General features: G+C 44.7%; 1 protein-coding gene across 46 annotated transcripts in view; it reads left to right on the top strand.

Annotated features, from left to right (window-relative positions):
* LOC110496881 (focal adhesion kinase 1) overlaps nucleotides 1-23,356 on the top strand; it is a 239,294-nt gene that overhangs the window by 94,551 nt on the left and 121,387 nt on the right. For 14 of the 46 annotated variants that reach the window (XM_036953472.2, XM_036953473.2, XM_036953485.2 and 11 more), the window contains exon 1: nucleotides 12,379-12,832. The exons of 31 other annotated variants lie outside the window; for them this stretch is intronic. In XM_036953472.2, the coding sequence (XP_036809367.2) occupies nucleotides 12,754-12,832 (79 nt within the window). In that variant the 5' untranslated portion in view covers nucleotides 12,379-12,753. Of the gene's footprint in view, nucleotides 1-12,377; nucleotides 12,833-23,356 lie in introns of those variants that run through there. One more of the 46 variants, XM_090209249.1, reaches the window with a different exon arrangement.

A 23,356-nucleotide genomic window follows, 5' to 3' on the forward strand; every position in this document is an offset into this window, starting at 1 on the left:
CTATTGTAGATGCAGCAGTCCACATGAATACCTATTGTAGAGGCAGCAGTCCACATGAATACCTATTGTAGATGCAGCAGTCCATATGAATACCTATTGTAGATGCAGCAGTCCACATGAATACCTATTGTAGATGCAGCAGTCCACATGAATACCTATTGTAGAGGCAGCAGTCCACATGAATACCTATTGTAGAGGCAGCAGTCCACATGAATACCTATTGTAGAGGCAGCAGTCCATATGAATACCTATTGTAGATGCAGCAGTCCACGTGAATACCTATTGTAGAGGCAGCAGTCAGCCACGGCTCCTCCTCAGTAAGAAGGAAATGATTCAACAAACAGCAGCATAACTCTCTGCCTTCTAAATAAACTTGGCCACGCAGGCTAGTCTGTGGTGCCACGTGCTAGTTTACATGAAAACAGGTTGACTCTCAAATGGCACCCTATTTCCTTCATAGCACACTGCTTTGGACCAGAGCCCTATGGGATATAATCAAACGTAGTCTACAACATAGGGAATCAGGTTTTTTCCCCCCAATATCTATAAGGCTATAATATTATCCATAGATTAAATTTTGGGTGAACAATTTTCATTGGAATCATTACTGTGTTAGTACCGACCATGAGAAGTCCAAAATGTTTCGTGTTATTCTCAAGGATTGTGACCAAAGTGTCTGGCTAGTCTGCTGGATATCCTATTCTGTGTCCTAAATAGGTACCATAGTCCCTATGGCTGTGGTCAAAAGTAGTACACTATATAGGGATTAGGGCTGGGGATTGCCAGGGACCTCATGATATGATATAGGTGCCCATGTGATATGTATAAGCGATTCTCACGATTCGATATGTATAGTGATTCAATATGTATAGTGATTCGATATGTATAGTGATTCGATATGTATAGTGATTCGATATGTGATTCGATATGTATAGTGATTCGATATGTATAGTGATTCGATATGTATAGTGATTCGATATGTATAGTGATTCGATATGTGATTCGATATGTATAGTGATTCGATATGTATAGTGATTCGATATGTATAGTGATTCGATATGTATAGTGATTCGATATGTATAGTGATTCGATATGTATAGTGATTCGATATGTATAGTGATTCGATATGTATAGTGATTCGATATGTATAGTGATTCGATATGTATAGTGATTCGATATGTGATTCGATATGTATAGTGATTCGATATGTATAGTGATTCGATATGTATAGTGATTCGATATGTATAGTGATTCGATATGTATAGTGATTCGATATGTATAGTGATTCGATATGTATAGTGATTCGATATGTATAGTGATTCGATATGTATAGTGATTCGATATGTATAGTGATTCGATATGTATAGTGATTCGATATGTATAGTGATTCGATATGTATAGTGATTCGATATGTATAGTGATTCGATATGTATAGTGATTCGATATGTATAGTGATTCGATATGTATAGTGATTCGATATATAGTGATTCGATATGTATAGTGATTCGATATGTATAGTGATTCGATATGTATAGTGATTCGATACTGTGATTTTTATTGCGATTCAATGTTCCAAACATATTGCTCTCTTTTTCTGTCTGTCTCTCTCGCTACCTTCCATCTCTCTCTCTCTCTCTCGCTACCTTCCATCTCTCTCTCTCTCTCTCGCTACCTTCCATCTCTCTCTCTCTCTCTCGCTACCTTCCATCTCTCACAGTCTCTCTCTCTCTCTCTGTCTCTCTCTCTCTGTCTCTCTCACTCTCCTCTCTCTACCTACACTCTTTATCTCTCTCCCTCCCCTCTTTCTCTCTCCCTTCCTCTCTCTCCATCCCCTCTCTCTCTCTGTCTCTCTCTCTCTCCTCTCTCTACCTACACTCTTTATCTCTCTCCCTCCCCTCTTTCTCTCTCCCTTCCTCTCTCTCCATCCCCTCTCTCTGTCTCTCGCTACCTTCCATCTCTCTCTCTCTGTATCTCTCTCTCTCGCTACCTTCCATCTCTCTCTCCTATCTCTCTCCCTTCCTTATTTATCTCTCTCCCTCTCTCTCTCTCTGTCCCCTCTCTCTCCTCTCTACCTCCACTCTTTATCTCTCTCCATGATTGGCTTCATGCTGCCAGATCTCCTGTGGTTCCTCCTCATTCAGACCACTGCGAGACACAGGGAAACAGGCATGGGGTTCCTCCTAATTCAGACCACAGGGAAACACAGTGAAACAGGCATGGGGTTCATCCTCATTCAGACCACAGAGAGACATGGGGTTCATCCTCATTCAGACCACAGAGAGGCATGGGGTTCCTCCTAATTCAGACCACAGAGGGAAACAGGCATGGGGGTCATCCTCATTCAGACCACAGAGAGACACAGGGAAACAGGCATGGGGTTCCTCCTCATTCAGACCACAGAGAAACAGGCATGGGGTTCATCCTCATTCAGACCACAGAGAAACAGGCATGGGGGTCATCCTCATTCAGACCACAGAGAGACACAGGGAAACAGACATGGGGTTCCTCCTCATTCAGACCACAGAGAAACAGGCATGGGGTTCATCCTCATTCAGACCACAGAGAAACAGGCATGGGGGTCATCCTCATTCAGACCACAGAGAGACACAGGGAAACAGGCATGGGGTTCCTCCTCATTCAGACCACAGAGAAACAGGCATGGGGGTCATCCTCATTCAGACCACAGAGAGACACAGGGAAACAGACATGGGGTTCCTCCTCATTCAGACCACAGAGAAACAGGCATGGGGTTCATCCTCATTCAGACCACAGAGAGACACAGGGAAACAGGCATGGGGTTCCTCCTCATTCAGACCACAGAGAAACAGGCATGGGGGTCATCCTCATTCAGACCACAGAGAGACACAGGGAAACAGGCATGGGGGTCCTCCTCATTCAGACCACAGAGAGACACAGAGAAACAGGCATGGGGGTCATCCTCATTCAGACCACAGAGAGACACAGGGAAACAGGCATGGGGGTCCTCCTCATTCAGACCACTGCGAGACACAGGGAAACAGGTATGGGGGTCCTCCTCATTCAGACCACAGAGAGACACAGGGAAACAAGCATGGGGGTCATCCTCATTCAGACCACTGAGAGACACAGGGAAACAGGCATGGGGTTCCTCCTCATTCAGACCACAGAGAGACACAGGGAAACAGACATGGGGTTCATCCTCATTCAGACCACAGAGAGACACAGGGAAACTACACTTGCCCCGTAGCAAACTATAGCCTTCTGCTTCCCTGTGTTGGTGATAGTAAACCTTTCATCATTTCCTCCTTTCTCCTCCTCTCCTTTCTCCTCCTTTCTCCTCCTCTCCTTTCTCCTCCTCTCCTTTCTCCTCTGTGTGGGATGTGGATTGATTTTACCTGGAGGGTTTTTTCAGATGGAGAAACACAAAACAAAACCTCGATCTCCTCTAAACCTCGATCTTGATCCTCCTGCCCTAGCTATCACTCCTATTGGATCTGATAAGAAGAGGGGAGGAGTGGAGGAGGAGTGGTGGAGTGGAGGTACTTGGCATGTTGCCAGGCGCTTGGGGATGGGTATCTTGGTGTACACACACACAGGGCCTCCTCTGGTGGTAGGTGCTGTGGTGTGGTTGTAGAGCTGACCCAGGGTCAGTGTTGATTTGCAGGGCGGTGGCTCAGATTAGCATATTAATGGCCTCTTGCGTCAGTATGTATACAGAGTGGACCAAGGGAAGTGCAGTTACTTGTGTTGTTGTGGAATACTTTTCTGACTCTGCTCTCCTTTTCTCCTCTCCTGTGTTGGTTGTGGGGCGATTAGTAATCTGGGGGAAGGCTCACAGCGAGAGGCTTAGTAAGGCTGACCAGCCAGACAGACGAACAGAAGGGGCTACCCAGGGACAGAAGCAGCAGGACAACCTAGGTACCTCAGGTTCAGTGGAGTGGATGGGAAACTTCTTAACAACACAGTGTTGATCCATCTCCACCTTGTTCCTCCTGTCCGCATGTCAGTCCTTAAACTGGGCCAGTGCTTGGACTCCCTCTCTCTGGATATCCTGGATGTGTTTCTCTGAGCTCCTTCCCCCTTCCAGATCCAAGTGCTGATTCTGGACCTGGGCTTGAGTGGTGGAATAGACTGGGGTAGAGGGTGGACTGAACTAGGGCTGAGTGGATCGGACTTGGTCCTAGGTGAAGAGGATCAGGGGCAGTGTGGAATAGACGTTGATTGGTTAGTCAGTGGGGTGTTTAGTGTTGTGTAGGGGAAGGTGGAAGCCCTGGCCTCTATGCGTTTCTGTGAGACCTCTGGGTGTTGGCAGGCCGTGGGGCCCGGGAGAGAGAGAGCAGAGGGACCAGCTCCCGTGGGGCCCGGGAGAGAGAGAGCAGAGGGACCAGCTCCCGTGGGGCCCGGGAGACAGAGAGCAGAGGGACCAGCTCCTGTGGAGCCCAGACCCGCCTGCAGCCCCTTTCCCATGTGCTGTACTCCAGGTACTATCACTGCTACTGCCTCCTAACTTCCACTACTACTCATCCCCTGCTTTCCTCTTCCCTTCTTTATTGTGCTATTTCTTCTTCCTCCTTCTCTTTTCTTTCCTCCTCCTCCCTCCATTATATCCTCTTCACCATCTACCTGTCTTCTCTCCTTGGTATCTTCTTCACCATCTACCCGTCTTCTCTCCTTGGTATCCTCTTCACCATCTACCTGTCTTCTCTCCTTGGTATCCTCTTCACCATCTACCCGTCTTCTCTCCTTGGTATCCTCTTCACCATCTACTTGTCTTCTCCCCTTGGTATCCTCTTCACCATCTACTTGTCTTCTCTCCTTGGTATCCTCTTCACCATCTACCTGTCTTCTCTCCTTGGTATCCTCTTCACCATCTACCTGTCTTCTCTCCTTGGTATCCTCTGTGTCAGTTTGAATAGGAGAGTGTTTAGCTTCTCACTGTTGTTCTTTAATCGTTCCTGACTGACTGTTGTGTTGGGTAGGGCTGTGCTGTGCTGTGCTGCCTGAAGTAAACCGCTTCCAACTTTCCCAATGCCCCCCCTCCCCTCTTGTTTTACTTGTTGTTTGTCTTTCTTGTGCAATTCAGCAAGTTCTGCTCTCTTAAAGGGCACCACACCTGCCAGAGAAGTGGCATTTCCCCACATAACGAGTAGTAACCTTTAGAAACATGTCTGTGACAGATGACCGGGACGTTACCATGAGAGTCAAGCTTCTGAATGATTGGATGATGTGTGTGTGTGTGTGTGTGCATGTGCGTTTGGGTGTTTGTCTTCGTTTGGGTGTTTGTCTTCGTTTGGGTGTTTGTCTTCGTTTGGGTGTTTGTCTTCGTTTGGGTGTTTGTACTAGGGGTTGCAAAATTCTGGCAACATTCAACATGTTCCCTGGAATCATGAGGGAGTAAACAGGAAATCCGGAATCATGAGGGAATAAACAGGAAATGCGGAATCATCCAACCAGGATCTCTGGAAAACCAGGGAATTGATTGAAAGTTCTCCGAATTTTGCAACCCTAGTTTGTACGTTTGCACATATGTGCATTTTTGTGTGAATCACAACTACACAGGGGTCAGCTCCCTTTCACACGTTGCCCATAGAACACACAGCTGATGTGATTAGTTTGCTTGAGCAGCTGCTGATAATGGAGGCTAGGTCCGACAGCAGTCAATTCCACAACTAGCCAGGCTACCACTTTAAACGGCTTTCTTTGTCCCCATGGAAAAAACAACATGTGAATTTAAAGCACCCTATTGTCACTGTGCATATGCTTCGGCATGCCATATGTCAGTCAGTAGTCATCTATAGGGGGAAGGGGAGAGGATGGAGAAGGGTAAAGGAGAGGGAAATGCAGAAGGATAGATAAAAAGCTGAGGGATAAGGAGAGGAAGGAGAAGATAATGAAGAGAGGAAGGGGGAGAACATAATGAAGAGAAGATGGAGAACATAATGAAGAGAAGAAGGAGGAGAGGATAAGAAGAGAGGATGGAGAAGATAAGAAAAGCGGAAGGAGAAGGAGAGGATAAGAAGAGAGGAAGGAGAGGATAAGAAGAGGGGAATGGAAGGATAAGAGATGAAGGGAATGATAAGAAGATGGGAAGGGAAGGATAAGAAGAGGAAGGAGAGGATAAGAAGAAGAGAGGAAGGAGAGGATAAGAAGAGAGGAAGGAGAGGGTAGAAAGAGAGGAAGGAGAGGATAAGAAGAAGAGAGGAAGGAGAGGATAAGAAGAAGAGAGGAAGGAGAGGATAAGAAGAGGGGAAGGAGAGGATAAGAAGAGAGGAAGGAGAGAATAAGAAGAGGAAGGAGATATGAAGAGGATAAGAAGAGGAAGGAGAGGATAAGAAGTGGAAGGAGAGGGAGAGAGGATAAGAAGAGGAAGGAGAGGGAGAGAGGATAAGAAGAGAGGAAGGAGAGAATAAGAAGTGGAAGGAGATATGAAGAGGATAAGAAGAGGAAGGAGAGGGAGAGAGGATAAGAAGAGAGGAAGGAGAGAATAAGAAGAGGAAGGAGATATGAAGAGGATAAGAAGAGGAAGGAGAGGATAAGAAGAGGAAGGAGAGGATAAGAAGAGGAAGGAGAGGATAAGAAGAGGAAGGAGATATGAAGAGGATAAGAAGAGGAAGGAGAGGATAAGAAGAGGAAGGAGAGGATAAGAAGAGGAAGGAGATATGAAGAGGATAAGAAGAGGAAGGAGAGGGAGAGAGGATAAGAAGAGGAAGGAGAGGGAGAGAGGATAAGAAGAGGAAGGAGAGGGAGAGAGGATAAGAAGAGAGGAAGGAGAGAATAAGAAGTGGAAGGAGATATGAAGAGGATAAGAAGAGGAAGGAGAGGGAGAGAGGATAAGAAGAGAGGAAGGAGAGAATAAGAAGAGGAAGGAGATATGAAGAGGATAAGAAGAGGAAGGAGAGGATAAGAAGTGGAAGGAGAGGGAGAGAGGATAAGAAGAGAGGAAGGAGAGGGAGAGAGGATAAGAAGAGGAAGGAGAGGGAGAGAGGATAAGAAGAGAGGAAGGAGAGGGAGAGAGGATAAGAAGAGGAAGGAGAGGGAGAGAGGATAAGAAGAGAGGAAGGAGAGAATAAGTAGAGGACAGAGAAGAAGAGGAAGGAGAGGATAAGAAGTGGAAGGAGAGGAAGAGAGGATAAGAAGAGGAAGGAGAGGGAGAGAGGATAAGAAGAGAGGAAGGAGAGAATAAGTAGAGGACAGAGATAAGAAGAGGAAGGAGAGGATAAGAAGTGGAAGGAGAGGAAGAGAGGATAAGAAGAGGAAGGAGAGGGAGAGAGGATAAGAAGAGAGGAAGGAGAGAATAAGAAGAGGAAGGAGAGGATAAGAAGTGGAAGGAGAGGGAGAGAGGATAAGAAGAGGAAGGAGAGAATAAGAAGAGGAAGGAGAGGATAAGAAGAAGATAAGATGAGAGGAAGGGAAGGATAAGAAGAGAGGAAGGAGAGGATAAGTAGATGAAGGAGATAAGGAGAGGAAGGAGAAGGAGAGAGGATAAGAAGAGGAAGGAGAGAGGATAAGAAGAGGAAGGAGAGGATAAGAGCATCTGCTCCCATGACACATTGTCATAGTTTTAGCATGGGTCATTGTTAGGAAAGTCTGTCTGTCTGTCCTCTTTTATGGCTGAAGACTATGACCAATCTATTTATGACCCATTTACAGTTGAAGTCGGAAGTTTACATACACCTTAGCCAAATCCATTAAACTCAGTTTTTCACAATTCCTGACATTTCATCCTAGTAAAAATGCCCTCTCTTTGGTCAGTTAGGATCACCACTTTATTTTAAGAATGTGAAATGTCAGATAATATTAGAGAGAAGGATTTATTTCCATTTTTATTTCTATCATCACATTCCCAGTGGGTCAGAAGTTTACATTTTCTATGGGATTGAGGTCAGGGCTTTGTGATGGCCACTTCAATACCTTGAATTTGTTGTCCTTAAGCCATTTTGCCACAACTTTGGAAGTATGCTTGGGGTCATTGTCCATTTGGAAGACCCATTTGCGACCAAGATTTAACTTCCTGACTGATGTCTTGAGATGTTGCTTCAATATATCCACATAATTTTTCTGCCTCATGATGCCATCTATTTTGTGAAGTGCACCAGTCCCTCCTGCAGCAAAGCAGCCTCACAACATGATGCTGCCACCCCTGTGCTTCACGGTTGGGATGGTGTTCTTCGGCTTGCATACCTCCCCTTTTTCCTCCAAACATAACGATGGTCATTATGGCCAAACAGTTCAATTTCTGTTTCATCAGACCAGAGGACATTTCTCCAAAAAGTATGATCTTTGTCCTCATGTGCAGTTGCAAACCGTTTTGGAGCAGCGGCTTCTTCCGCAGGTTATGTCGATATAGGACTCGTTTTACTGTGGATATAGATACTTTTGTACCTGTTTCCTCCAGCATCTTCACAAGGTCCTTTGATGTTGTTCTGGGATTGATTTGCAGTTTTCTCACAAGTACTACGTTCATCTCTAGGAGACAGAACACTTCTCCTTCCTGAGTGGTATGATGGCTGCGTGGTCGCATGGTGTTTATACTAGCGCTCTCTTGTTTGTACAGATGAACGTGGTACCTTCAGGCATTTGGAAATTGCTCCCAAGGATGAACCAGACTTTACAATTTTTTTTTCTGAGGTCTTGGCTGATTTCTTTTGATTTTCCCATGATATCAAGCAAAGAGGCTCTGAGAAAAATTACTTGTGTCATGCACAAAGTAGATGTTCTAACCAACTTGCCAAAACTATAGTTTGTTAACAAGAAATTTGTGGAGTGGTTAAAAAACTAGTTTTAATGACTCCAACCTAAGTGTATGTAAACTTCAGACTTCAGCTGTGTATGAAATGAGCCCTATTCACCCATAGGGCTCTGGTCAAAAGTAGTGCACTGCATATAGAATAGGGTGCCATTTGAGACGTATCTGAAGCAGCATTGTATGTGTGCCTGGCCCTCTGTTTGTATTGGGTAATAACCAGGTGCTTGGACCCCTACCATGACAGGTGGGCTCCAGAATCACACAACACAAACCCACTGCAGCATAGCTGTCCAACTATTACCTTGGCCCTCGACACCAAATCTAATTAGCATGGTTACAGTTGTCAAGAAATGTCTCGGTGGCTACATACATGCTGGTGTACTTTCACGGTGTGTCTGCCTGAGCCCTCCCCGGGTGCACATTTTGGTTTTTAACCCTAGCACTACACAGCTGATTCAAATAAAAAGCTTGATGATTAGTTGATTATTTGAATCAGCTGTGTAGCGCTAGGACACAAATCTAAACGTTCACCCCTTGGGGTCCCCCAGGACCGACTTTGGGAAACGCTGGTGTAGAGCAGGCTATGATGCCAGTGGGTATTGGAACCATCTCTCCCACTTCCTACTCACCCAGGTAATGTTTCAGGATGTCAACTCCCAGATAGGAGGATGTCGACTCCCGGATAGGAGGATGTCGGCTCCCGGATAGGAGGATGTCGGCTCCCAGATAGGAGGATGTCGACTCCCAGATAGGAGGATGTCGACTCCCAGATAGGAGGATGTCGACTCCCAGATAGGAAGATGTCGACTCCCAGATAAGAGGATGTCGACTCCCAGATAGGAGGATGTCGACTCCCAGATAGGAGGATGTCGACTCCCAGATAGGAGGATGTCGACGCCCAGATAGGAGGATGTCGACGCCCAGATAGGAGGATGTCGACTCCCAGATAGGAGGATGTCGACGCCCAGATAGGAGGATGTCGACGCCCAGATAGGAGGATGTCGACTCCCAGATTAGGTTTCCCTCTTCTTTCTCAGCGATGGCGTTAATGCCAGGTGGAAACATATCAGCTTCCCTGGTAATGGCCCCTAGTCACATGGGGATTGGAGAGGGTGGGTGTGTGTACTCAGGGGTCAGTTAGAGGGGCTCCTAACCAGGGGCATCCCTATTTTGTCTCTCTCTCACTCTCTCTCCCTCTCTCTCCCCCTCTCTCTCTTTCTCTCTCTCTGTGTCTCTCTCTCTCTCACTATCCCCCTATCTCTCTCTCACTCTCTGTCTGTGTCTCTCCCCCTCTCTCTCTCTCACTCTCTCTCTGTGTCTCTGTCTCTCTCTCACTCTCTCTCTGTGTCTCTGTCTCCCTCTCCCTCTCTCTCTGTCTCTCTCTCTGTCTCCTGTCTCTGTGTCTCTCTACCTCTCTGTCTCTCTCTCCCCTCTCTCCCTCTGTCTGTCTGTCTGTCTCTCTCTCTCTCTCTCTGTCTCTCTCTCTCTCTCTCTCTCTCTGTGTGTGTCTCTCTCTCTCTCTCTCTCTCTCTCTCTCTCTGTCTATCTCTCTCTGTATGTGTCTCTCTCTCTCTCTGTGTGTGTCTCTCTCTCTCTCTCTCTCTCTCTCTCTCTCTCTCTCTCTGTGTCTCTCTCTGTCTCTCTCTCTCTCCTCTCGCTCTCTCTCTCTCCCTCTCTCTCCCTCTCTATCTCTCTCTCTCTCTCTCTTTGTGTCTCTCTCACTCTCTCTTTCTGTCCCTACTCTGATCCTTTATGATTACAGACTCTGGTTCAGAATATTAGTGGACTCCTTAACCTGCAACCTAGCCTAGACTGAGTGCAGCTTGACTTGATTTTCTCCTAGTGTTTTTCTGCCTTTACTTTTCTTTTGTCCAACCTGTTTGATAAAGGAAACCTCTACTGTTTCCAATAATAATGTCCATAATAGCTGCGTAGTGGCCCTGACCTGTAACTGGAAGCAGTGTGGGCCACAGGAAGTTGTGGCCGTGGCTCCACCATTATGGATCTGTTCTGTAGAAACTTCATGTCCTGTTCTGGGGGTGATCAAACAAACCAGTATCCATCCTGTGTGTGGAAGACGAGATGAAAGCTTCTCTCAGATGTCTGGGGATGCGTCCCAAATGGAACCCTATTCCCTATATAGTGCACTGCAGAACCATAGCACACTGGGGGGGGGGGGGGGGGGGGTGCACTATGTAGGGAATAGGGTGCAATTTGGGACACAAAGTGGATACCCCCACAACAAAACCGCCCCCCTTCACATGCATCTATCTCCACACAGACTTCTCTTGGACTTGAATAATATTTCATCATATTTGGTCTTATTTCTTGCCTCCTGCGGTTGATATGATTAGAGATTTTCATGTGGAGCTCATTGTCTCGGTTCCTGTTTTAATCTTTCATACTGTGTGTCTCGGGAGATAAAAATAGGGGCTTTTGTCTCACTGGATAATTGTTGACACCGCGGTCTCTCTCTCTCTCTCTCTCTCTCTCTCTCTCACTTTCTCTCTCTCCAGGTAATGCCATTGGAGCTACACTTAATTAAAATAATACCGTATCAAAACCATGTTATGGAAATGTAATGCAAGAATTTTAAATCATTTTGAAAAGCAACCCAAGAACCTTTCTCATACCCAGTCACAAAAGAGAAAACATGCAGTGTGCATTAACGTCGAGTGGAATTGCTCTATTTAAGGGGCTTTGATTTTATTTCTGAAAACCATGTTTTTTAAATGTAAACTTTATTTAACTAGGCAAGTCAGTTAAAAACAAATATTTATTTACAATGACAGCCTACACCGGCCAAACCCGGACGACGCTGGGCCAATTGTGCACCGCCCTATGGGACTCCCAATCGCAGCCGGTTGTGATACAGCCTGGAATCGAACCACGGTGCCTGTAGTGACGCCTCTAGCACTGAGATGCTGCGCCTTAGACCGCTGCGCCACTCGGCAGCCCTTATGAAATGAACTGTAGTTGGCATCATCACTTTCATTAATCTATAGTCTTGGCAGAAGAAGAGCTGTAGCAGAGAGAGATTACACAAAAAACTGTAACTCTTTTTAATCATCTTCAAATGAGTTGTTGATGGACTATGAGGCTAACTGCTAACTTGTCATGTGGCTTGAACAACGTGGTAGAAGAACTAGAGGCTTGAAGACCTTGCTTTATCAACATGACTTATGTTTTACTGGACTACAGATGTAATGCAATTAATGCTATACAGATATCTATCAAACGTGGGTCTACTTTCCCAGTGGTTTGATGGGGAATATCATTTTCACAACCCTCAGAATGGAAGGCTTCATGTACAGTAGATAGATCTGCATTAGAGGCTCAAGGGTTAACTCCCTGCAATCACAGTAGGAGGGAGAGAGTTAGAGAGAGGGAGAGAGTTAGAGAGAGGGAGAGAGTTAGAGAGAGGGAGAGAGTTAGAGAGAGGGAGAGAGAGAGTTAGAGAGAGGGAGAGAGTTAGAGGGAGGGAGAGAGTTAGAGGGAGGCCCCACCCTACAGCTGTCAACAACCCCCTCACTGTCTGGCATAGCTCCCACTCAGCCATGCTGAACTTGTTTACAACTATAACTTGCCAATCAGCAGGCTCAAAGTCCCCTCAACTACACCAGAGAGCCAATGAGAATGCTCACCACTTATCCAGTCATGTGATGCCTCTGATAAGAGGAAGTCTCTTGATCCAGCGTGTCTCCCACATACTTGGGATTTGGATAACATGGGAATGATATGAGACTAAGGCACAACAACAACAAAAAAGCAACTCGGGGGAATCTCAGGATGAGTCATTCCCGGTGCTCAGAGCGGCAGGGAGCATTGTGATAACCAGGATGTGACGCAACGTCAGCTGGGAGAGGCCGGGACGTGTGTGTGTGTGTGTGTGGTTTTCAGCTACGGATAGAAAAGCCAATGAGCATTAGCGGAGCCTCAGTCTCTGTGTAAGCTCTGGGGAGAGTTGCTAGAGTGTAGGAGTGTGTCAGAGCGTGTGTGTGCGTGGAGGAATCTCTTCTACTTGTCCAATGTATGCAGATGGGTACGGATGTCTCTCTCCACACCACTCCAGGGTGACATGCGCCTGCTGGCCCTTTCTGATTGGAGGTAGGAATTGGACAGGGTATCAATTGGCGTACAGAGAAAATAAAGAACGAAAGAGAAAAGGGGACAGAAAAGAGAGGAAGGAGAAGAGAGGAAGGAGAAGAGAGAAAAGAGAGGAAGGAGAAGAGAGAAAAGAGAGGAATGAGAAGAGAGGAAGGAGAAGAGAGAAAAGAGAGGAAGGAGAGGAAGGAGAAGAGAGAAAAGAGAGGAAGGAGAAGAGAGAAAAGAGAGAAGGAAAAGACAAAAGAGAGAAGGAGAAGGAAATGCGGACAGAAAATAGAGAAAGAAAGGGCGCCTGAAAAATGAAAGATTCTCAGGTGACATAGTTGCTTGTGTGTCGGTCTTAGGTTTCCAGTTTGTTTGCGTTTTCACATTTTATCCGACTGTATAATTTTTAGATGGGATCAATTAAATTGGTTGTTGTTTTCATGGTGGCTGTTGCCTTCATGTAAGGACGTCGTTGCTCCCTTTACTCAGTATTAGATGGAGGTCTGCTACTGTATGCATTTCACTGTGTGAATGTGATGTTTCTCTCCCTGGTCCAGGGTTGTGTGTGATTGGCGTGATTGGCTGGGTTTGATGTAGTGCAGCTCAGGGAGGTTATGGGCCGTGTTTATGAGAAGCACAAGGTGGGCCCGTACAACTGCTGTTGTCATGACTACATAGCTACCTTTTACCTGATCATTAGTTATTATGCATTATCAGATACAGTGACATGGGGATTGTGACCAGTATGACATCCTATAAGCACACTTTATTCTGAGACTGGGGTCGTGTAGATAGAATTCAACTGGCTGGGGTAGTGTAGATATGATTCAACTGGCTGGGGTAGTGTAGATATGATTCAACTGGCTGGGGTAGTGTAGATGGGATTCAACTGGCTGGGGTCGTGTAGATAGGATTCAACTGGCTGGGGTCGTGTATATAGGATTCAACTGGCTGGGGTAGTGTAGATAGGATTCAACTGGCTGGGGTAGTGTAGATAGGATTCAACTGGCTGGGGTAGTGTAGATAGGATTCAACTGGCTGGGGTAGTGTAGATATGATTCAACTGGCTGGGGTAGTGTAGATATGATTCAACTGGCTAGGGTAGTGTAGATATGATTCAACTGGCTGGGGTAGTGTAGATATGATTCAACTGGCTAGGGTAGTGTAGATATGATTCAACTGGCTGGGGTAGTGTAGATATGATTCAACTGGCTGGGGTAGTGTAGATATGATTCAACTGGCTGGGGTAGTGTTGATAGGATTCAACTGGCTGGGGTAGTGTAGATATGATTCAACTGGCTAGGGTAGTGTAGATATGATTCAACTGGCTGGGGTAGTGTAGATAGGATTCAACTGCCTGGGGTAGTGTAGATAGGATTCAACTGGCTAATAGATCAGTGTAACGTTTGTTGGAAGGAGAGGACCAAGGTGCAGCGTGATATGTGTCCATATTTATTAAATGAACACTGAAATAACAAGGAGAATGACCGAAACAGTTCTGGCTGGTACAGACACACAGCAGAAAACAACTACCCACAAAACCCATGTGGGCAAGAGCTACTAAAGTATGGTTCTCAATCAGAGACAACGACAGACAGCTGTCCCTGATTGAGAACCATACCCGGCCAAAAACAAAGAAATACAAAAACATAGAAAAAAGAACATAGAACGCCCACCCTAGTCACAGGGCGTGACAATCAGTAGGAAAATAACTTTGAAGTCCTTCCTGTAACTCTTTGTTTTCTACCAACAAAAGGGTTCATGATCTGTTTAAGGATGTAATGAAATGTAAACACAGTTTGGACACCGCGCAGGAGCTAAAGGGTGCAAATGTCACCAGCCAGACCACATTCAAAACCATGTCTGAGGATGTCGCAATTTTCCTAACACTTGACAAGCACTCTTCCCAAAGGAGACTACCTCGAAAACCAATCGAGGCGCAATAACATTTTAATTGATGGAATTGAGGATGTAAAGACTGAAACTCGGCATGACACAGAAATCAAGGTCAAGAAACTCCTGGCAGATCATCACAAACTGGATCCTAAACTGATGGAGATGGAGAGGGCCAGATCAACTCAAACTGGATCCTAAACTGATGAAGAGGGCCAGATTAACTCAAACTGGATCCTAAACTGATGGAGATGGAGAGGGCCAGATCAACTCAAACTGGATCCTAAACTGATGGAGATGGAGAGGGCCAGATCAACTCAAACTGGATCCTAAACTGATGAAGAGGGCCAGATTAACTCAAACTGGATCCTAAACTGATGGAGATGGAGAGGGCCAGATCAACTCAAACTGGATCCTAAACTGATGGAGATGGAGAGGGCCAGATCAACTCAAACTGGATCCTAAACTGATGGAGATGGAGAGGGCCAGATCAACTCAAACTGGATCCTAAACTCATGGAGATGGAGAGGGCCAGATCAACTCAAACTGGATCCTAAACTCATAGAGATGGAGAGGGTGCATAACAATGGCACTTTCTTCCCCAATAGATTGCCCAGATCTATAGTGGTGAAACTACTGAGGTTCAAAGACAAGGAGGGGATTCTCAGGAGAGCCAAGTGCCTGAAGGGGACCAAAATCTTCATCAATTTAGACTTTTCCGAAAAGGTAAACATCAAAAGAAAGGAACTGCTGCCACGACTAATTCAAGAACAGAAGAAAGGTAACATCACATACCTGAAGTATGATCAGCTGGTCGTTCACCCCGCCTCTTGTAAGGCCTATGGCAAGTGACTCCGCTATAGTCAACTGACTCACACACACACACACCCACACACACACACATAGACAGACACACATATTTATTCTACTTTGTTCATGTGTTTCACCTAGCCTCGTGACCTAAAACACACACTGTTCTTATAGTCTTCAGTGGTGTTATGAGGACTGTGTCAATGTGGCTTCCATAGGAAGTGCACCCCATTGATCAAACTAACACCAAATGTGTGGTTGTATTGGACATGTGAGGCATGCATTTCTGTTTCCTTTCCACTCTCTGGATGATTCCCACTGTGTATCTCTCTTAGTTGGGCAGGATATCAACCCTGATAACATGGTCTCCAACCCATTAGATATTAATGAAGCCAAGGATATCAACCCTGATAACATGGTCTCTAACCCATTAGATATTAATGAAGCCAAGGATATCAACCCTGATAACATGGTCTTTAACCCATTAGATATTAATGAAACCAAGGATATCAACCCTGATAACATGGTCTCTAACCCATTAGATATTAATGAAGCCAAGGATATCAACCCTGATAACATGGTCTCTAACCCATTAGATATTAATGAAACCAAGGATATCAACCCTGATAACATGGTCTCTAACCCATTAGATATTAATGAAACCAAGGATATCAACCCTGATAACATGGTCTCTAACCCATTAGATATTAATGAAACCAAGGATATCAACCCTGATAACATGGTCTCTAACCCATTAGATATTAATGAAGCCAACGATATCAACCCTGATAACATAGTCTCTAACCCATTAGATATTAATGAAGCCAACAATAAATATAATGATTGTGTTGATCCAGATTCAAATTTCCTGAAATGTACCCGGAGATGAGTCTATCACTTGTGATTACTTTAATGGTAAAACTTCTTTGGGATAGGGGGTGGTATTTTCACGTCCGGATGAAAAGCATGTCCAAAGTAAACTGCCTGTTTCTTAGGCCCAGAAGCTAGGATGTGCATATAATTGGTAGATATAGATAGAAAACACTCCAACGTTTCTAAAACTGTTTAAGTCATGCTTGTGAGTATAACACTTTCTGAATCAAACACGCCAAATAAATTGACATTTTGGGGATCTAACGAAGGAATTAATCAATCAAACGGACCATTTGTGATGTTTATGGGACATATTGGAGTGCCAACAGAAGAAGATCTTCAAAGGTAAGACATGAATTATATCGTTATTCCTGAGTTTTGTGTCGTGCTTGGCTGGTTGAAAAATGTTTGTCATGCATTTGTATGATGGGTCGCTGTCCAGATAATCGCATGGTTTGCTTTCGCCTTAAAGCCTTTTTGAAAACTGACACTGTGGCTGGATTAACAAGACATTAAACTTCATTTTGGTGTATTATTTCATTTGAAATTGTCGCCATTTCACCGGATGTTGTCAAATCGTTCCCGCCGGTGGGATTTGATCCATAATAGGTTATTAAATCGCTTATCTAATTCCAAAACAAGCAAATTTGTGACTTTTTTTTAAACGTTTGCATTCTTCCTAAAAAATCACGACCCCCCTTGTTCATTATCTGTCTTCTCTCAGTCATGAATGTTCCATTGTTGCCCTTTCAGAAACATGGTTGACTGAAGAGACATCCAGGCTTTATGACATGTCTCCATATAATGATGTTCACCGCTGTAGAACATCAAGAGTGGGAGGAGGAGCGTCCATTTTTGTTCATAACTGTTTTAAGAGTTGGACTTACATCTGATAACATTGATGTTGAATCTCTTTTCATAGAAATGCCCTCCTGTAACTTTTGTGGTAAATAAAGTGGTAATTGGAATTATCTATCGGCCACCCAAGTCTGACATTGGTAGTTTCATTAATATTCTTGCATCACACTTGGATTTTATTAATAATGAAGCTAAAATTACTTTTCTATTGGGTGATCACAACAAACTTATTTAAAAGTGAGAACCACACACTGACATCTGACTTGTTGAATACTTTATACTTCAGCTATCTGTGTCCCCTCATCTATAAGACCACAGACTGACCAGTTCATCTGTATCCCCTCATCTATAAAACCACAGACTGACCAGTTCACCTGTATCCCCTCATCTATAAGCCCACAGACTGACCAGTTCACCTGTATCACCTCATCTATAAGCCCACAGACTGACCAGTTCACCTGTATCCCCTCATCTATAAGACCACAGACTGACCAGTTCACCTGTATCCCCTCATCTATAAGACCACAGACTGACCAGTTCACCTGTATCCCCTCATCTATAAGACCACAGACTGACCAGTTCACCTGTATCCCCTCATCTATAAAACCACAGACTGACCAGTTCACCTGTATCCCCTCATCTATAAGCCCACAGACTGACCAGTTCACCTGTATCACCTCATCTATAAGCCCACAGACTGACCAGTTCACCTGTATCCCCTCATCTATAAGCCCACAGACTGACCAGTTCACCTGTATCACCTCATCTATAAGCCCACAGACTGACCAGTTCACCTGTATCCCCTCATCTATAAAACCACAGACTGACCAGTTCACCTGTATCACCTCATCTATAAGCCCACAGACTGACCAGTTCACCTGTATCCCCTCATCTATAAAACCACAGACTGACCAGTTCACCTGTATCACCTCATCTATAAGCCCACAGACTGACCAGTTCACCTGTATCCCCTCATCTATAAAACCACAGACTGACCAGTTCACCTGTATCCCCTCATCTATAAGCCCACAGACTGACCAGTTCACCTGTATCCCCTCATCTATAAGCCCACAGACTGACCAGTTCACCTGTATCACCTCATCTATAAGACCACAGACTGACCAGTTCACCTGTATCCCCTCATCTATAAGCCCACAGACTGACCAGTTCACCTGTATCCCCTCATCTATAAAACCACAGACTGACCAGTTCACCTGTATCCCCTCATCTATAAAACCACAGACTGACCAGTTCACCTGTATCCCCTCATCTATAAGCCCACAGACTGACCAGTTCACCTGTATCACCTCATCTATAAGCCCACAGACTGACCAGTTCACCTGTATCCCCTCATCTATAAGCCCACAGACTGACCAGTTCACCTGTATCACCTCATCTATAAGCCCACAGACTGACCAGTTCACCTGTATCCCCTCATCTATAAAACCACAGACTGACCAGTTCACCTGTATCCCCTCATCTATAAGCCCACAGACTGACCAGTTCACCTGTATCCCCTCATCTATAAGCCCACAGACTGACCAGTTCACCTGTATCACCTCATCTATAAGACCACAGACTGACCAGTTCACCTGTATCCCCTCATCTATAAGCCCACAGACTGACCAGTTCACCTGTATCCCCTCATCTATAAGCCCACAGACTGACCAGTTCACCTGTATACCCTCATCTATAAAACCACAGACTGACCAGTTCACCTGTATCCCCTCATCTATAAGCCCACAGACTGACCAGTTCACCTGTATCCCCTCATCTATAAAACCACAGACTGACCAGTTCACCTGTATCCCCTCATCTATAAGCCCACAGACTGACCAGTTCACCTGTATCCCCTCATCTATAAAACCACAGACTGACCAGTTCACCTGTATCCCCTCATCTATAAGACCACAGACTGACCAGTTCACCTGTATCACCTCATCTATAAGCCAACAGACTGACCAGTTCACCTGTATCCTCTCATCTATAAGCCCACAGACTGACCAGTTCACCTGTATCCCCTCATCTATAAGACCACAGACTGACCAGTTCACCTGTATCCCCTCATCTATAAAACCACAGACTGACCAGTTCACCTGTATCCCCTCATCTATAAGCCCACAGACTGACCAGTTCACCTGTATCCCCTCATCTATAAGCCCACAGACTGACCAGTTCACCTGTATCACCTCATCTATAAGACCACAGACTGACCAGTTCACCTGTATCCCCTCATCTATAAGCCCACAGACTGACCAGTTCACCTGTATCCCCTCATCTATAAGCCCACAGACTGACCAGTTCACCTGTATACCCTCATCTATAAAACCACAGACTGACCAGTTCACCTGTATCCCCTCATCTATAAGCCCACAGACTGACCAGTTCACCTGTATCCCCTCATCTATAAAACCACAGACTGACCAGTTCACCTGTATCCCCTCATCTATAAGCCCACAGACTGACCAGTTCACCTGTATCCCCTCATCTATAAAACCACAGACTGACCAGTTCACCTGTATCCCCTCATCTATAAGACCACAGACTGACCAGTTCACCTGTATCACCTCATCTATAAGCCAACAGACTGACCAGTTCACCTGTATCCTCTCATCTATAAGCCCACAGACTGACCAGTTCACCTGTATCCCCTCATCTATAAGACCACAGACTGACCAGTTCACCTGTATCCCCTCATCTATAAGCCCACAGGCTGACCAGTTCACCTTTATCCCCTCATCTATAAGACCACAGACTGACCAGTTCACCTGTATCCCCTCATCTATAAGCCCACAGACTGACCAGTTCACCTGTATCCCCTCATCTATAAGCCCACAGACTGACCAGTTCACCTGACTTTTCGCACATCTTTCAATTCTGTATTTCACCACTGCTTTCCCTTAGTTAAGTCACGTAAGAGAGCAGCAGATGGTTTCTGGAAACCTCAGTTTACAACTGGTCTCAAAAAATTCAGTTACATTTTTTTCTTTTTTTTTTAGTGTCTCACAAATTCCTCTCCCCTGAATTTAGCAAATTACAAAAAGTTTGACAATAAATGAACTCACCTACCTATATCCCCACAAGTATATTTTCCTAACAAATTCCAAGAATCTGTCACGCGCTGACCTTAGAGAGACGTTTTATTTCTCTATTTGGTTAGGTCAGGGTGTGATGTGGGGGTGGGCATTCTATGTTTTGTTTTCTAGGTTTCTTTATTTCTATGTTTTGGCCCGGGTATGGTTCTCAATCAGGGACAGCTGTCTATCGTTGTCTCCGATTGGGAATCATACTTAGGTAGCCCTTTTTCCCTCCTTTCAGTGTGGGTAGTTAACTTTGTTTGTGGCACTTAGCCCTGTAAGCTTCACGGTGGTTTTGTTGGCGACTTTTTAAAATTAATTAAAATGTATGCTCTCCACGCTGCACTTTGGTCTGCTTCCAACAACACCCGTGACAGAATCCTTATAAAGTCAACAAAAAAAATTATCTATCAACTGTTGGAAAAGGCATCTACAACTATTTCATCTCAATGTATTGTTGGAAATAAGACCTATAATGACCCTGATGTTATTTCACGTGAATTTAATAACTTTTTTTGTGAATGTGGGTTCATCTCTGTCAAAGAAAATAGAGAAACAATAATGAATACTCTCTTGGCATCATTTTAGATTGATCCAAATGACACAGTTGATCATGAAATATTACATTCTAAATTGCATAATTAAGTTTTTCATGATTATACATATCATTTGTGATATAGTTATGTTTATGATAGAGAACAATTTGTTTATGCAAACGTCTGTGCATCTACCAGGGCCAAGATATCCTGTGGCGTCCCACAGGGTTCGGTAATTAGACCTTAATTCCTAATCTATATCAATGACTTAGCTGCTCTGTCTTCTACTGTACCTCCCATTCTCTTAGCTGATGATACCAATTAGATTTTATCACATAAGAATTTTGATTCACTGGTTAATGAATCCAACTCAGTACGGCCAAATGTTCTGAATGGTTCCAGATAAACAAATCATCTTTAAATGTAACTTTATTCACTAGTAAGAATAATAAATATTGTATCCCAAAAAAATGAGCCAGAATCTCAATTGGTGGGGATGAAATTGAACAAGTCATGTCTAGTAGATTCCTCTGAGGTCTAATTGATGAAACGTTGTCCTGGAAAGATCATATTTCATTTGTCTGCAGCAAAGTGAGGAAATCTGGTATCATCAGAAAGGTTAGTGGTTTGGTTCATCAGCCTTGCTTCTCAACTCTATACTATAGCTTTATTGACCCATATCTCATTTACTGTAATATTGTCTGGGCCAATACCTATGCTTCCTACCTACACAAATAACTCATCACAAAATAAGTTTGCAAGACTAGCAACCTCTGCTAATTACCTGGCTCCATCTGCAACTTTGTTTTAAGAAACTCAATATCTTGTCTATTTAAGACATTAATGTACACCAATTATGCACTTTTATCTACAAATAGTCATATCTCCCAGACAGGTTACCTAAACCCTTCAATGGATTCTTCCAGGTTCATTCTGAAGTCCATCTATATAACACAAGACACTGTGATAACCTTTACCCTGCCCACTGCCATACCTCACATAGTCAATTCTCTATCAGATACAGAGGTACCATACTCTGGAATTCTTATCTTCACATTGCCAAAACATCATCATCCCTCAACAACTTCAAGCGAAGACTGGGGGTCAGCCTGATGAACCAAACTACTCAGTAATCTCCTCCATGAAGACTGGGGGTCAGCCTGATGAACCAAACTACTCAGTAATCTCCTCCATGTAGACTGGGGGTCAGCCTGATGAACCAAACTACTCAGTAATCTCCTCCATGTAGACTGGAGGTCAGCCTGATGAACCAAACTACTCAGTAATCTCCTCCATGTAGACTGGGGGTCAGCTTGATGAACCAAACTACTCAGTAATCTCCTCCATGTAGACTGGAGGTCAGCCTGATGAACCAAACTACTCAGTAATCTCCTCCATGAAGACTGGGGGTCAGCCTGATGAACCAAACTACTCAGTAATCTCCTCCATGTAGACTGGGGGTCAGCCTGATGAACCAAACTACTCAGTAATCTCCTCCATGAAGACTGGGGGTCAGCCTGATGAACCAAACTACTCAGTAATCTCCTCCATGAAGACTGGGGGTCAGCCTGATGAACCAAACTACTCAGTAATCTCCTCCATGTAGACTGGGGGTCAGCCTGATGAACCAAACTACTCAGTAATCTCCTCCATGAAGACTGGGGGTCAGCCTGATGAACCAAACTACTCAGTAATCTCCTCCATGTAGACTGGGGGTCAGCCTGATGAACCAAACTACTCAGTAATCTCCTCCATATAGCCTAATTATTGCACACATGCACACACACATTTAGACAAAACAAATACTATTTGTTTTTTTCGTGATTACTTATAAATTGATTTATACATTTTAGAATTAGTAGGTTTGGGTGTCTGTTCTAACAAACCTTTTTTATTGAGGTACTTACAGTGGTGTAGTGTGGTGTGGTGTGGTGTAGTGTAGTGTGGTGTGGTGGTGTGTGGTGCGGTGCCGTGCGGTGCCGGCACAGCTTTTTTATTTAGGTGCGTGGCGTGGCGTGGCGTGGGGTGGCTTGGCGAGCCTTGGGCTTCCAACCTGCACAGCTTTTTTTATATGTATTGTTGTTTAATACTTGTTTTCTTTGGTGCAAATAAATTCAACTTAGAGTATAACCCCCCCCCCCCCCATCCCCAGTGCTAACTACCTTTCTCTCTGTGTGTGTGACTGGTCTGTCCTGCGACGCCTCACCACAGGGGCGTGTTCTGTCCTCCTGTTCCCTGGATGTAGACCATCATCTAATGCCTGTTAATAACATGGACAAACAGAACACACTGTCCAGCAGCAATGTAGCAGAGATTACATCTTGTGCCCCATATTGCTCACACACACACACACACACACGTCCACACACACAGACGTCCACACACACACACACACACATCCACACACACACACACATGCGTCCACACACACACCCACCCTGGCCCCTGGAGAGAGAGAGAGGCTCAGCTTAGTGTGTGTTGGTTTGATACTA

This window comes from Oncorhynchus mykiss, chromosome 18 (genome assembly GCF_057628025.1).
Source record: "Oncorhynchus mykiss isolate SJ-2025 chromosome 18, ASM5762802v1, whole genome shotgun sequence".
Lineage (NCBI taxonomy): Eukaryota > Metazoa > Chordata > Actinopteri > Salmoniformes > Salmonidae > Oncorhynchus > Oncorhynchus mykiss.